Raw genomic sequence first — 17,312 nt, 5'->3', positions numbered from 1 at the left:
TGGACGTCCACTGCTTGACATAGGCCTCTTGCATGGACTGCCAAACACAATGGTATAGAGCCGCCAGCATCCAGCGGCTCCTTGCAACCCGCTTGATATCCTCGGTCCACCTAGTGTGGAGTCAACCAACAGTGCGCTTTCCAGTGAAATTTCGCCATGCCAGGACCTTGGGACCCCAACGTCTTTCAGCTCTTCGAACTATGTGGCCTGCCCATTACCGCTTCAGCTTCGCGATTCGCTAAGCTATGTTAGTGACTTTGGTTTTGCGGATTTCCTCATTTCTGATTCGATCACGCAGAGAAACTCCAAGCATAACTAGCTCTATTGCCCGCTGGGTTACATCGAGCCTTCTAATAAGGCTCATAATTTGCGACCAAAGCTCGAATTCGTAGGCTGGCAACACGCACATTTTAAAGACTATATTAAAGAATATTTATTTCTGCAGCCAAGCACCATTGCCGGCAACCATTGAAAAGAAATAAGGAGATGCCTGCGTAATCACACAAGCAAATGTGGTGACGGACTCAGGGCTAGGTATATAGGACTTGTCTCTAGCATACCTATATCAGATGCGAAGTATCAGATTAACAGATGGGCTACGAAAAGTGTTTATGCACTAAGTTTTTTTTTATATTAATTCATTATGAAACACGGCTAAAACTCACGTGATATTAGGTCAGAGTATGCCCAACTAGTTTCGAACCCATACGGGGCCCTTTTTCAGTCTGGAGCGTGCCGCGTTGCAAGAACCAGCTCATGCCTAAGGGCCCCATATGGGTTCGAAACTAGTCGGGTACGGGAATACTCCGACCTAATAGTAGGAGAGCTGGCAAGAATTTTTGGGTAGGTATTTGAGGCAAGCTGAAAACTTGTCCTGTACCTCTCCTATTATATCCCAATACGAAACTGCAGACCTGGCTGGTGAGTAGCGGGGCTAAATCAACCCCCAAATTTTTAAAAATATTTTTTTTTTTATCCAAAAATATACTTGGGCAATTTGCAATTTTTATATGTTGTAGTTTAATATTTATAGAATATAAAAAAAAATAAGCCAAACGATTCAGTCGGGGTTTTAACATTGCCAGGCGCGTTCAAAAATATTTTGCAAAAAAATATAAAAAATGTATTTGAGGCAACTTGAAATTTTAATAGAGTATTATTTATAACTAAAAAATAAGACTCTCAAAAAGACAGATCATTTCGGTGGGACTTTTTACCTGCCAGGTGATCTAACAAATTTTGTATGGGTGCGAGTGCGAAGCGCTATAGACAAACTGTAGAGTGAGATAGAGCGTTTATCGGCAGCTGTCTGCGTTCTTGCTAGCTGCGTTACTATTGGCTCTGGCGAGGTCACGTGACTTACTACAGCCATACTACCATGTGATTTTTAGTTGGAATTTCGGAGTTGTTATTCTCAGTCGTATTCTAATATTTGTGCTACACGATTTATAAGTTAAATTATTTTAAAATGTCTAGTGGAACATTAGTTTGTGTCATTTGCAAAAAAGACGATGATAAAGTGATTGCGTTTGTAGAGAAAACTTTAAAAAAAAGTCACGAAGTATTAGAGATCCGTAAACATCATGGATTAAAATATAATAATATTGTTTTGCCAGTGATTCCTAACCTTACAGACGGTTATCATACAAATTGTTATAAGAAGGTTATAAGAAGGTTTCAAAAATTTTGTGTAACTTACAAAGCTAACACTGAAGATGAACCTTTCAAAAAATCTTTAAAAAATTGTGATCCCTCTACTTTACCTCCGTGCAAAGCTGAATTACAACAACATCTTTTAAGAACGCAATATATAACGAGTATTTGGAGAAATGCATATTTGCGATTCCCCAGCAGTTTGACACCGAATAGAAACGGATGGACACTTCATGAGGATACGCTACATTTCCACTGGTTCGACGGAGATTGTATGCCGCAATCACTATTCGACGCTATTGTTCATGAAAACAATAAACAAAATAATATTGGAAATGATACTACAGGTGCGTATACATAGTTTTTTTTTTAACTGCTGTATTTTAATTACTATGATTTATTTAATCAATCCATATATATTACTTTTCGCAGATAATGCAGGGGTATCCGAATTAGACACAGATGAATCTGAAGTTGATTCTGATAGCTCTGATGAAGGAGCATCTACAGAAGAAGAATGACAATTTCTTTCTGATATGACAGGGAATTAATTACATTGATATTTGTATACTCATAATAATTCTGCAGCTGTATTATTAGTATATAATTTTTCTATTTCAATAAATCTGATTTTGTAATTTTATATTTTTGTAATCATTACTTTATAAGATCACCTGGCAGGTAAAAAGTCCCACCGAAATGATCTGTCTTTTTGAGAGTCTTATTTTTTAGTTATAAATAATACTCTATTAAAATTTCAAGTTGCCTCAAATACATTTTTTATATTTTTTTACAAAATATTTTTGAACGCGCCTGGCAATGTTAAAACCCCGACTGAATCGTCTGGCTTATTTTTTTTTATATTCTATAAATATTAAACTACAATATATAAAAATTGCAAATTGCCTCAAGTATATTTTTGGATAAAAAAAAAAAATATTTTTAAAAATTTGGGGGTTGATTTAGCCCCGCTACTCACCAGCCAGGTCTGCAGTTTCGTATTGGGATATAATTGGAGAGGTACAGGACAAGTTTTCAGCTTGCCTCAAATACCTACCCAACAATTCTTACCAGCTCTTGGACTATAATATCACGTGATTTTTGCCCTTGTTTCATAGTCAATTAATATGAATAACACTATAATATTAAGTATTATCTCATTGTAAATTATCTTTTTGTAAAGTTTTCACGTAAGTTAGTTTCAATAAACTACCACCCACCCTCTAATAAGTTCCTATGTTAAAATATTTCTGCTAATACATAATGCAGAGTTATTTGTATTTTAACACAAACACAGGGCATTAAAATAAATTATATTTACATCAAATAAATAACCTCAGTGCCCTTTGGTATTCTCAAAAAACGATTTTCACGACAAACTCGAGGCCCAGATGAGGAAAACAGTCTTCATCCAATATTAAAAGGGAGCGTCCGGCGAAAATGACTCGAGTCGACCGAGAGAGTAATTTTCTATTTACGACCAATAAAGGCTTTCATTCCTAGCCACTTGCCATTGGAAAAACGGTCCTACACGAGCACGCCGGTGCAATATATAGCTTTCAGAATGGACGTTAAATCGGCTTCAAATACTTATCTTAAAATTATCTAATTTTGTTTTTTATTTTCGTGAAAAATACATTTACGTATCCTTCTATTCTGCAATATGGATAAATTACTGTCTTCTTTCAACGGTGGTATGTAGAACCACCCTTGAAGGTAAAAAAACAAGAAATTGTAGTGTATCATTTTATTGTAACAAGCTCTACGAGTGTTATTTACACCTACAGAAGGACCTTATACTTATAGAAGACAAGTTTTGTCCCGTAGTTCCACTCGCGTATAACATAGATATATCTCGAACCTATTACTCGTATACTTAACTTTATGTGATACTAATACAGCCTAATTCATTAATTATCAACTCGGTTCACTGCTGATCTCGAGTCTCCTCTCAGAATAAGAGGAGTTAGGTCAATAGTCCACCAATAGGCAGACTTCACCCACGCAGAGAATTAAGAAAATTCTCCGGTATGCAGGTCTCCTCACGATTGTAACAAGTAATTTAACTGAATACCCAAATGCAGATTTCTTTAAAAATTGGCCTCATGAGAACTCCTTGATTGTCCTAATTTAATGCTAATGTTCACCTCTGTATCATTTGCATCATTCTGACTTGAGTTTGTATGGAGACTGGGTTTCTTCTTTAGAGGTAGAAAAAGAGGGTGCGATTACATTCTATTGAGGTTACATTAAATCAATCGGCTGTCATCAAATCATCTCGTATTCAAAGCAGAAACGTATCGTATCACCACGTATCACTAACGCAGCCGTTATGTTTCCATTCCACTCTGTCTTAATAATAATGGCGCTGGCGGTGGCTGGATCTCAGGTAGCGTAATTTACAGCATCCTCGGCTACCGGGAATATAAAGGCGCCGTAAAGCGTGCGTGAACTAACTAATGAGTAGGTAAATGTGAGATGTAGGGTGCGTACGTAGGTGGTATTTACACGTACGTAGGTACATTGTTTTCTGCATGTATGCAGTGGCGTAGCGAGTATCCAACGCTCAGGGCGGACTGGTAATGGGGATGATGACTAGGTTTGATTATATTGATTTTTAAGATACATTCGGGTATATAAGGTCAAAGTTAACTAATCTATACATAAAAAGCAAAGATTGTCTCGATATTTGCAAAATAAATGAGATAATAAATCTCAAAATTTATTAAAAATCTTTTATCGTAATTAGATGAAAATTCATACAGTTTTACACATTACCTTACATTAAATGTGACATTTTTTTAATATATGAACTGTAAACATAAACGCACAAATAACAGAGATATTAGTAATTTTGTTTGAACCCACATACAACTCTAACGATCACTACATTAATTACGACGTCATTAGTTCGTGCCATTTTGTATGGGGCGTTTTTCAGGGATCCGCGGCAGCGCCGCAAATCTGACTCTTCCAATCCCTGTAGCTCCGAAAGTAATGATTGCAGATACCCTGTTACTTTTACAAAGTTGCTTTACTAATAGCATACTCTTAATTTATATACAATTTAAAAAAAAACTGTCATCATCCCTGTCCTGCTGCTGGCCTATTTTTTATTTTGGTTTTTATTATCATCCCATTAAAGTAAAAAAACAAATCAATTGACAACATGTCATCCACTTAGTATGATACACATTACAAATGTCTTGTGTACTTACGGTGTATATCATTTAATATGTAGATGACACTTTGTTGTTCACTTCAATAAGTTGATAATAAAGACCAAAATAGTGTATTAGACCACTGGCCTATCCACTAATTTGATCTTTATTGAGAAAATCTAAGTGCCTATGCATGATATCCAACAAGAGTTGTCCGTAGGCGCGAATGACATTTGTTACACAAAATCTCAATTTCGTCTACAGCAACTAACACAGGTCAAAAATAGTAAGCCTGCAGTGGGCCTACTGAATTTTGGATCCTGGATTAATATTGTAACTACCACTGCTTCCGAGGAGAACGCATTAAGTGCGTCGTCTGCTAGTTTCTTCTCATAAATTTTATCAGAAGAAACTAGCAGACAAGCAACAATATCCACTGAAGAGATATAAACTTTAATTATTTGATTCTATTCAAAAATAATTACCAAGTATAAAATCAACGCTTAAGTAATCAGCACATGGTATGACTAAACTGCGCTGAAGGAAGGGATTTTTGTATTTTGCACAAAAATATAACTTAACAATCGTAAAATTTCGGCTGACCTACCTATTGACATATATAACGTTATTTTAGTAGGCCTTAATGCCTTGTACAGTACGTCGTAACTCATAATATTTACAGGACACACTGTATTACGTCACACGGGTATGTGAGGTAGCGAGTCGTACGAGACAAAAGACGCTCGCAGCAGTCCGCCTCTCCTCTGGCTGCAGGTGACAACATCATTAATCCGCCGTTGTCGAAGCTCCACTACAGAGTACAGTTTCTTGTTCCGATTCCGGCGAATGAGATACGATGTATTGTTAATACTAGTACCTAGTACGTACCTTTGTATTGAAGTATGTGCGCTATTTTATCTCGTGCCACCCTATAACCACAGATTAATCTATACTATTATTATAGAGCTGAAGAGTTTGTTTGTTTGAACGCGCTAATCACAGGAACTACTAGTCCGATTTGAAAAATTCTTTCAGTGTTAGATAGCCCATTTATCGAGGAAGGTTATAGGCTATAATTTATTTATTTATTCCTACAGGAACAGGAACTACGCGGGTAAAACTCCGCGGCGTCAGCTAGTCAATAATATACAGATGGAGCGTACGGAACACGACGGTGTCGTAGCCCCGCCAAATTCTGAAAGTAATACATTTTCAAGTCAGTACGACACGAACCGTCGCATCAGTAATTTTTAATATTATTCAAGAAAAATAGCGTCTTATGTTTTTAAATATTTTAAAAACTGTTCACAAAAGAAATAAGATTGAGTATTTTTTTATTGGTAATTATTCGAATTTTAAAGGCTTTACTTACTATTCGGAATACTTATAAACCCCTATATTCAATGTGTTCTATGAAACTAACCAACATTAAGTAATACTAGCGGACGCCCGCGACTTCATCCGCCCTTAGACCTCTTTAATCCTGTCCTTACAGTAGTATCGCTGTAAAAATAAAGTAACTTCTCCCGTTTTTCCAACATTTCCCTTCACTGCTCTGCTCCTATTAATCGTAGCATGATGAAAAGTATACTATACCTGCCCAGGAGTATAAAAAATAATTGTACCAAGTCTCGTTAAAATCCGTCGAGTAGTTTTTGTTTCTATAACGAACATACAGACAGAAACACAGACAGACATACAAAAATTTTACTGATTGCATTTTTGGTATCAGTCCCTATCGATCACAAATCATCCCCTGATAGTTATTTTGGAAATATATTTCATGTACAGAATTGACCTCTCTACAAATTTATTATAAGTATAGATATAGATAAATACTAGGTTAGATACCCATAATATAAAACCGTAAAAGTTACGTATTTACACATAACTTTGTTTTAATTGCTAGATAGGTACATTACGTTCGATTCTTCATTACGTTCAAAATTCGAATTCATTTTCCTGACAAGGCAGCAAAATGCACTTTTGCTTGCTGATTTCGCCGAGCAAAAGAAACTTTTACGAGCAAGCGAGATGAAAAATATTGTTACAGTATATACACGTGTTTCGCTTTCTAGTCCCGGCTTTGTTTGCAGTAACATAAAGCATTCCGGAATGTTGTATAGTCCCCTGGGGAGGCATTAAGAGAATTGCCAGCGCTAAAGTACGTAAAAGTTACCAATAATTATTGTAATAAATATTGTGTAGGTACCCACAGGTAAGTACGAGCCACCTAGCTAGTAAGTAGATAGGTTTCTATCTAGAAAACATTGATTAATTATTATTATTTAGTTATTTACTATGTTTAGGTATTTTAGGAAATAAAATATCACGTATTTCAAATGGTGAAGGAAAAACATGAGGAAACCTGCATAGCTGAATATTTTCTTAATTCTCTACTTATGTGAATTCTGCCAATCTGCCAGTCCGTATTGGGCCAGGGCTGTGGACTCTAATAGTCCTGGTGGACTATTAGAGTCCTTGTATCTCTTGACTAGAGTGGAGGCTTAGGTTAGGGACCACCCTAGCCTAACCACTCTTATTCAAATAGGAGATTCGTGCTCAACTTCGGTTGTTATTGTTAATGGGGTAGGTACCTAGGTAGACTTTTCTTTTTACTTTCAAATTACCTATGTACCGTGTACCTAAAGGTCCGAAGTTGTTGAAAATTTTACCTAAGTAGGTAAAATTTTCAAATAGAGGTAGATACGTAGAGGTAACTAGAGGTAGGTACTTAAATAAAATACTTAGTTATAGTTCGGACTACTTTAGTATTTTAGTCGAGTACGAACCATTTTTGGGCGGTAAATCCAAATATTGTTCGTACCTACTCTACATTTCTTCGTATACTACTACGTATAGGTATGTGATAAATAATGATTTATGTAATTGTAGCTAGGTATAATATATTTACATAGGTAGGTAGATATATACCTACTAATAGTATCGTACATAATTATGTTGTCGGTGCTATATTTACTACGGAATTTTCAATATAATACGGTTGGTATACACACACCTAGTTTATTTTATTAATCCCGCTAAATGCGCAAAAATTACAAAGAAAGTTTAATGAAAATAGATATCTACGTAGCCCGTAGGTACCACCATTTTACTCGCAGACAATAGCTAGATAGCACGAAGGGAAAGTATCTACGTAACCAGTAAATCCCGATTAATATAAAGCCATTGATTTATTATGCTCCCCGGAAAATGCAGTCGTTATCATGCGCGTCACACCGCCCCTGAGACTACGTCTTTCCAAATAAGTAGGTACTAGCTATCGCTGCTTGCTTTATGATTTATTTAATTTTTAACCGATTGAAAAGGTTATTAACCGACTTTAAAAAAGGAGGATGTTCTCAAATCGACGTGTATGCTTTTTTAACGTTTATTACCATGAGGTAACAAACGTTGATAGTTGAGAGCCGTGATAGCCCGAGTGCCGTGATAGTATAGTGGATATGACTACTGCCTCCGACTCTGGAGAGTGTGGGTTCGAGTCTGGTCTGGGGCATGCACCTCCAACTTTTCAGTTGTGTACATTCAAAAAAAAAATAATAAATATCACGTGTCTCAAACGGTGAAGGAAAACATCGTGAGGAAACCTGCATACCAGAGAATTTTCTTAATTCTGTGCGTGTATGAAGTCTTCAAATCCGCATTGGGCCAGCGTGGTGGACTATTGGCCTAACCCCTCTCATTCTGAGAGGAGACTCGAGCTCAGCAGTAAGCCGAATATGGGTTGATAACGTAACAAACGTTAAAAAAGCATACGAAGGAATAATTCTACGTTATTTATTAACCAAATATTTTTTTTGTTTGAATGAGATCGTCCCATTCCAGATTGGTCCCATTTAATTTTCACAAAAATCAGTTCAGTAATTTAGTGTTAAAATAAAAATTTGTGAACAAAATTGTGTAGTGGACACACTAAAACAGAAAAATAAAATCTTAAAAAAAAACCGACTTTAGTGATGCATTAAGTACTCTAAAAAAATAACTTAAATAAGTATCATAATAAATTAAAGCGAAAAATAACACCGTGCCTAAGCATTGAAGGCTTAGGCACGGTGTTATTATATTACCTATCAACATAAGTACATATAGCATAGCACCGCCTTCAAACCTATCAATAGGAAAGACATAGGTACGATGTTATTTTACGTTTTTTAGAGTAATGCATTTCTTCGTTCGTATTAAAGTCAGTTTACTTATTTTGTTAAAAAAATTATTAACTCTGCGCTTAGGTAGGTAGATAAAAATTAGCATTTTTTTATGTTCCTCGGTTCAGCTGTTCTAGAGCCGAGGTATAAGCCCGGTCAGACAAAAACACTTGACAAATCAATGAATTTTGAAATCACCGACAGACATTTAATTTTTTCAGGTACTTACGACTAGCTATTTACTTAGTTACCTAGAATCGTATTATGTACTTAAAGCCATTCAAGATATTAAAGATCGACTCAATTAAGGGATAAGTGTAATAAGTCGCTAACAGCGTCGTCTGCGAGTTCCAACTAACTTCGCAATTTCCAATCTAATTTAATTTCATATCAGAATTAATTATGAACAGACAATGGTACAATCGTTTAATAACTTACTCCATTGATTTGATTTTGACTAAAATCGAGGGTAGGTACAGTAAATTGTCTGCATCCTACCTATCCTGTAATACGGTAATTTTATGTCACTGTAATCGTAGGTCGTCGTCATCAACCCATTTTCGGCTCACTGCTGAGCTCGAGTCTCTTCTCAGAATGAGAGGGGTTAGGCCAATAGTCCACCACGCTGGCCCAATGCGGATTGGCAGACTACACACACGCAGAGAATCACGAAAATTCTCTGGTGTGCAGGTTTCCTCATGATGTTTTCCTTCACCGTTAGAGACACGTGATATTTAATTTCTTAAAATGCACACAACTGAAAAGTTGGAGGTGCAAGCCCCGGACCGGATTCGAACCCACACCCTCCGGAATCGGAGGCAGAGGTCATATCCACTGGGCTATCACGGCATAATAATCGTAGGTATTAGAGGCCAATTAAAATAATACTCGTATGTATCAGGTACAGTTATAGGTACATAATTATTTCGGACTTACCGACGTCCCGCAATTTCACCGACATTGTTCCCGTTCCCGTGAGAATAAGGGAATATATCCTATGACACTCACAAATACCGTGGCTTTCTAGTGGTAAAAGAATTTTCAAAATCGGTTCAGATCAGTAGACCAAGAAATTAGAAATTGTAGTATTGTCACAATGTTGGAATGACCCCCACCAGGTGGACTGACGACATCAAGCGAGTCGCAGGGATTCGCTGGATGCAGGTGGCTCAATATCGTGATGTTTGAAAGTCCCTACAAAAGGTCTATGTCCTACAGTGGACGTCCATCGGTTGATATGATGATGACGAATAATTTATTTCTCTAAAATGTTAAGCATAGACTACGGTAGGTAAATATAAATAGGTTTGATATTTTTATTAATGCCACTCTGTTAATCAAGTGTTATCTTTTGACGCCTCCGTGGCGCAGTGGTATGCGCGGTGGATTTACAAGACGGAGGTCCTGGGTTCGATCCCCGGCTGGGCAGACTGAGATTATCTTAATTTGTCCAGGTCTGGCTGGTGGGAGGCTTCGGCCGTGGCTAGTTACCACCCTACCGGCAAAGGCGTACCGCTAAGCGATTTAGCGTTCCGGTACGATGCCGTGTAGAAACCGAAAGGGGTGTGGATTTTTTCATCCTCCTCCTAACAAGTTAGCCCGCTTCCATCTTAGACTGCATCATCACTTACCATCAGGTGAGATTCTAGTCAAGCTCTAACTTGTAAAGAATAAAAAAAAAATCTATATTATAAAGCTGAAGAGCTTGTTTGTTTGATTGAACGCGCTAATCTGAGAAACTACTGGTCCGATTTGAAAAATTCTTTCAGTATTAGATAGCCCATTTAACGAGGAAGGCTATTTACTATCCCCGTATTCCTACGGGAACGGGAACTACGCGGGTGAATCCGCGAGGCGTCAGCTAGTTTTTTATACTTTTTATACTACTAGTGTCTGGCAAGTTCGTTGATAACACTCCCATGATATGCGGGCGACGGGCGGAAAGACTGCGCGAGTGTGATATCGTGCGGGGAAGTGACGTGCATCAGTCGTGGCTTTTTCATTCATCGCTACACGCCGACCGCCCCGCGCGCAACATCAGGAGTGTTACGTACAAAGTTGCCAAGCAATAGGTACTACTACTACCAAATACTGTTTTAATATAAAAAGAAAACAATAAGTTCCAATGTACTATCAATTCTTTATTTTTTTTCTGGATACACTAACGAGTGGTTCTGTCTCGTATTCGATCTCAACGCGAGGTTTCTTAGCCACCTTCGATGATATTTCCTGTAAATAAATATTCAATATATAAGCAAATTGATTAATCTTCATACACTTAGTAGTCACGTACTACAAACGGCAATGCCAAATCGATATTTCTTGCTTAGGTACAGTGGGATGCATTTTTTTGACGTCTCCGAAATTAGCCGCAGATGTCACTATGCGCGCGGCGTGATGTCTAGCCGCCGCGCCTCTACGTAACCGGTGATACCTAAAATCTTGTATTGCGCAGCTTAACGCACGATATTCTAAAACATCATAAAAATTGCATCCGACTATACCAAAAATTTTCCTCGTTGTATTGAGATGATAGAATTTGTGTTGCGCAAGGCAGCAAAATTGATTTACCTTCCTTGAACACCTAGCAGGAAAAATCAATTTTGCTGACTAGCATAACATAACAAATAACTCTTTCCCATATCCGATCTCATATCAATGTAACAACAAATTAACTACATACAAATTAACTAATATTATTATTGCTCCAAGTTAAATTAATCTGTCTGTCTGTCTGTGAAATCTGTTTGAAAAACTCATACAGAAATTCCGGAAATTAGCTCAGTAGATGGACGAAAATTATAAAAATAGATTTTCTGTGTTGCACTATCCTCTCAACTTGTACATTGGAATAAAATTAGCCAAGTGCGAATCGGACACGAAGGGTTCCGTACTCGTATCTATAAAAAGGAATAAATAATTGCGTTTGTATTAATATGTATTTACTCATATATGGGAGCGTCCTTAAATATGTATTTTCTTGTTTTTTTTTTAGTATTTGTTGTTGCAACAGAAACACATCAACTGTGAAAAATTTGAACTGTCTATCACAGTTCATGAAGTAGCTGTGTGCCTATTGGGAGTTTTCAATATTTTCATACTGTTACTATCACGTTGACTTAAACGCAAATTTATAGGGAATTGAAACAGTTGTGCAGTAGTGCCACTAGATGGCGCTGTTTCAATTCCTTAGAAATTCACGTTTAGGTTACGTGACAGTAACAGTATCAAACTGCCACTAGGCCCTCGGATAGGTATATTAGTTGTCCGTCTGTCACCAGCCTAGTGACACGCAGACTAACGGACAGACAGCAGCAGTAATGAGGTCCTGTACATATTGGATGCAGAACCCTAATAAACAAGATATTTTTTAAGCACAGGTACACTTAACAAATCAATATAAGTGTGACAACTAATCGTAGGATGTATTAATATTAATGCTTGGCAAGTTCGTTCGTAACACTCTCAATGGTCCGGGCGGGCCGGGGGCCGTGTAGCGATGAATGAAAATTCCACGACTGATGCACCTCACTTCCCCGCAGGCACGATTTTACAATCGCGCAGTCTTTCCCTCCGACGCCCGCATACCATGGGAGTGTCATCAACAAACTTGCCAAGCTATAACTACAAATATAACAATACCTCAATGTCAGAAGCGTCAGATTCAAAGTCGCTGCCCACGTCAGCTTCTTCTCTTTTACCAGATTCACTATCCTGTTGGGAATTGAAATAAATAATGTTTCATTTAAGGAATTGCTTTTGCATTTTAACTTTAAACTTTACCACTCCTAGCTTAACAAAAGCCATGCCCAGACACAATCCTACTAATATTATAAACGCGAAAGTTTGTATGGATGTTTGGATGTTTGTTACTCTTTAACTCCGCAACTACTGAACCGATTTGGCTGATTTTATTTGGAATGGAAATAGATTTTACTCTGGATTAACACATAGGCTACTTATTATCTCCAAAAAAATTCACGGATTTCCGAGATTTGCGAAAACCTGATTATTTTGATGGTATAAATGTTTGTTACTCTTTCACGCCTTGGCTACTAAACCGAATGACCTAAAATTTGAAGTAGAGATAGATTATAGCCTGGATTAACACATAGGCTACTTTTTATCTATGGTTCACGAGGGATTTGTAAAAAACTAAATTCCACTATTTATAGCTTTTGACTACCACCAGTACATAAAAAATTAATGAAATCTCCAGAAAATCTGTCTGTGGAGGAGATTTTTGGCAGTGACTCCTGTGCATCCTTATGAAGGATTCTAAACAGAAATATTACTGCAGTCTGTTCACAAAAACTGCCTATAACTTAAAAATATTATCATGTTTACCCTAACTAATATTTCAACCTCAATTTGCAGAGTGTATACAGTGTTATAATACTAATAATATAGCTTGTACTCACACATGATTAATTCTACCAATACAATTTATGACCATTGTTTATTATATTACAAAAAAAAAGAATTACCACATCACTCTCCATTTCACTGTCTGCTTCAACAAACTCATCAACTTCTTCAACATTTTTCTGCAACTCTCTTTCCAGCTCTGGCTCCATCTCCCTCTCTACTTCTTCTTCCTCTTCGTCTGACTTCTCACTTTCACTGGAAACTTCCTCAGCTTTGAGGGCAGCGTCGAAAGCCATTTGTGGGAAGTTATAAATGTCATTATACTGCAAAGGAATAAACAAAAGAAATTATATTTTATGACTTTGAGTATGTCTGCATACACAAATTAAATAAATAAATATAAATGAAGTTTCTTAATGGATTTCATTCTCAGCTTGGGTCATATTGTTTCTTTATATTGAGTTATAATAAAAAAAATTCAGTCTATATTTTTAAAATTCCTAATAACAACTGCCAAGATGTGGGATGCCCTTCCGGCATCTGTGTTTCCTTACACATACAAATTGAACACCTTCAAGGCAAGAGTGTATAGGCATCCTCTAAGCAAGCATGCTTTATCTATGACCTCATCACAAGCCTATACAACATTAAAAAAAAAATACAAATCTATCACCACACAGCTCAAACCACTGAACAGATTACTCTGAAATATGGCATGCAGATAAATTATGATATACAAGTAGGCATAGGTATGCATCACACAGTTTATAATATATTTTACTACTTACACTTCCTTTCTTCAATCTCTCCAGCAACTGTTTCTCTATGGCATTATCAATCCTGGCTGCCACTAATGCTTTTTCTTCCCTACGCCGTTCACGTCTCTCTATCTTGCGTTGTATGGGTACTAATTCTTTCCTAAACAATTTTATAGCATTGGATTACATACACAAGATTTTTATCTAGGCACAGTAGAGTAGTTAAAGTACATTAATAATTTAGGCTTTTTTAGAATTTAAACTATTGTATGTTATTCTACTATGAGAAAGCCTTCGATTTGGTGGAAACTTGGGCTGTGCTGAGGTGTAGCACCACCATGTCAGTCCGTATACAGGATCAGACTACTACGACAATCCAATTGCAGCAAGAAAGGCGGCAGGGAGATGTAATCTCCCCAAAGCTATTTACCGCTGCATTGGAAGATGTCTTTAAGCTTCTGGACTGGAATGGATTTGGCATCAACATCAATGGTGAGTACATCACTCAACTACGGTTTGCCGACGATGTAGTCATTATAGCAGAGACTCTGGATGACTTTAGTACCATGCTCAACGATCTCAGCAGGGTTTCTCAAAGTGTGGGCCTAAAAATGAACATGAGCAAGACAAAGATCATGACTTATTCTCTAGTACCGCTCCATGGGTTCAAATCTGGTCTGGGGCACGCACCTCCAACTTTTCAGTTGTGTGCATTTTAAGAAATTAAATATCATGTATCTTAAACAGTGAAGGAAAACAACATGATCCACCTGCATTCCAGAGAATCTTCTTAATTATCTGTGTGTGTGAAGTCTGCCAATCCGCTGAGTGGTGGACTATTGGCCTAACACCCTCATTCTTAGAGGAGATTTGACCTCAGCAGTGAGCTGATTATGGGTTGATAATGACGACCCATAACACTATTTCTATAATATCTTTTTACTGCACACATCCCTAGCCTCATTACAGACATGACGGTTTAAATGACTGTGTGTAGCTGTCATAATAAGTTTTGTCTTTTCTAAATGTTTTCATAATATGGTTATATACTTACACTCTTCTCAACTTTAACTTCCTCATCCTTATTAAATATTGTGTTATTTTCACAAATCTCTGCTTGCATTTTGCTTTAATAAATCCTGGCCAGTATAACAGATTTTCATTTATTTGATATATAGCTTTCTCAAAATTTCTTGACAACTTCACCTTTTCCCACTGTTGTGCAGGGAACATTACTCTAAAAAGCATAACTTTTAAGTACATAATTATTTTATAAGAAAAAACTTTCTCTTGCAACAGTACTAAACTAGATTATAACAGGCTAACTATGACTTAATGAAGTAATAAAATACATCTGGACCAAAGTCCCATATCCACTTGCCTTAAAGGTAGGCTTGACCCTGTAATGGTTATTAAACCCTTGACCCTGTAATGGTTTCTAGCAGACGCCTGTTACTATGTTTGCATACAAACCCTGAACTATGTCATTTCTAATAAACTACACTAACCTTCTCGAATCACGGTACCTATTAATTGTTGAAAACCGCATTAAAATCCGTTACATAATTTTAAATGACTTATGAACACAAACACGAGAAGCGACTTTGTATTATTCAATGTAGAGATTTGTTTGATCATAAAAGAATAGCATACCTTTCTGCCGTCTTCATAAACAAATAAATAATACCATTTTCTTCTCTGATTGTAGCGTACTTGCTGTTTGCAAGAGGACATGACGCTCGGCTACATAAACCTGTGAGGTTATATTCATTTCGACAGAAATGTTGAGTCTTGGTTCTGAAACATGTGGAACACTTTATAAAATCGTTAAATCTACAGAAAACATAACATGAATAACTTTACTTACGTTACTTTGTGAGAACAATGTGTTTTGTTGATTATCGCCCACACAACCTACAAACATAGGAATTTTATTAGTAATTGAAAGTGCTTGTGTAGGTAGTATGCAAAGAAATATACTTACATCGTCGTGTTGCATTTTGATTGAATTATTGAATATTAACTGAGTTTTAGGTACGTACAATATTAATTAAAAAAAAATAGTAAGAGGCACACAACACATGGACCGACAACGACATTGACATTGACATTGACGTTTGTTTCCTTTGTTTTGACTTTGACATATTGATCACCACAGACTGCTAAAAATAAAAAAATGACTGAAAGTTTCAAGTTCTGTGTCTAATTGGATGCTCAATGGACTCTGTGAGGTCTTACGCTAGCCACACACGTTAAAGTTTCCTATCCAATTTGCAGCTTGCTTAAATTTGAACTTGTAACTATGTAAACACTGTCATAGTCACTAATGGACCTAATAAATAAATGAAAAATAATAAAATAATCTTTTATCTCCTAAAAGGAAGCTTCTGTTATGCTCAAAAATTATTACCAAAACTTGGAACATTTTTAAGATTAAAACACCGCGTGGAATTCAGTTTTTCACAAATCCCGCGGGAACCATGATTTTTCCGGGATGAAAAGTACCCCAGTTGATTCAGTAGTTGGGGCGTTAAAGAGTAACAAACATCCATACAAACTTTCGCGTTTATAATATTAGTAGTTTGCCGGTTATAATATGTGCTTAGATGGGAATTAAATAAAGGTGTGTTCGCGTTATGTGGTTTACTGAAATTTATGGATCGACATTCGACAGCGACATGTGTCTGTTTAAGATTGTTTACATATGGTTACGTCATTTATTACATTCACTAAAATCTCTAACTTACACTTTTAAGTAATCCTACACTACAGTAATATTTATCTTACAGAAGGACTGACTTTCACATTTAGAGTAATGCTAGCTTTACCTTGCTGAGTTGTACGTGAAGAATTACCATGTACACGTAATTTACTTTTAATTATCGCCTTCAAAAAAGGATGGAAGGAAGAATCATTTTCCGGGCGAAAAGTACGAGTATTCCAAATATTATTTCAATTTAGCAAACGACCAAGGCTCTGTCAATGTGAAATTTTGTTTATCACAAATCCCACGGGAACCTTGAATGTTTTCGGAGTATGGCCTATACGTTAATCCAGGATATAATCTATCAATTTACGGTCAATATTCATCTGGACTTGTAGTCTATTCGGACATTTTACAATCAATGTTCATATAGGCTGGTAGTCTATATTCTCACTTTGACGGTAATTATAAATTAAAATAAAAAGAAAATTATGTTATTAGT

The 17,312-nt window shown here is 36.6% G+C and overlaps 2 protein-coding genes across 2 annotated transcripts; one reads left to right on the top strand and one right to left on the bottom strand.

Annotated features, from left to right (window-relative positions):
- The first annotated feature begins 1,329 nt into the window (after nt 1-1,329).
- LOC128198150 (uncharacterized) lies at nt 1,330-2,439 on the top strand. The gene is made up of 2 exons (XM_052881999.1): nt 1,330-2,000; nt 2,086-2,439. Exons 1-2 carry the CDS (start codon nt 1,469-1,471, stop codon nt 2,172-2,174), a joined length of 621 nt encoding a protein of 206 aa, XP_052737959.1. The 5' UTR covers nt 1,330-1,468; the 3' UTR covers nt 2,175-2,439.
- An 8,661-nt stretch (nt 2,440-11,100) lies between these two features.
- LOC112054355 (protein MAK16 homolog A) lies at nt 11,101-16,237 on the bottom strand. The gene is made up of 8 exons (XM_052882118.1): nt 16,091-16,237; nt 15,974-16,020; nt 15,760-15,903; nt 15,161-15,343; nt 14,137-14,266; nt 13,468-13,671; nt 12,623-12,694; nt 11,101-11,209 (listed from the first exon to the last, which is right to left on the bottom strand). The coding sequence occupies exons 1-8, from the start codon at nt 16,103-16,105 to the stop codon at nt 11,114-11,116; spliced, it is 891 nt and encodes a 296-aa protein (XP_052738078.1). The 5' UTR covers nt 16,106-16,237; the 3' UTR covers nt 11,101-11,113.
- Between the last annotated feature and the right edge of the window lie 1,075 nt (nt 16,238-17,312).

This window comes from Bicyclus anynana, chromosome 6, assembly GCF_947172395.1.
Source record: "Bicyclus anynana chromosome 6, ilBicAnyn1.1, whole genome shotgun sequence".
Classification (NCBI taxonomy): Eukaryota; Metazoa; Arthropoda; class Insecta; order Lepidoptera; family Nymphalidae; genus Bicyclus; species Bicyclus anynana.
The sequence above is the reverse complement of the archived record's forward strand: the minus strand, read 5'-3'. Positions and strand labels throughout refer to the sequence as shown.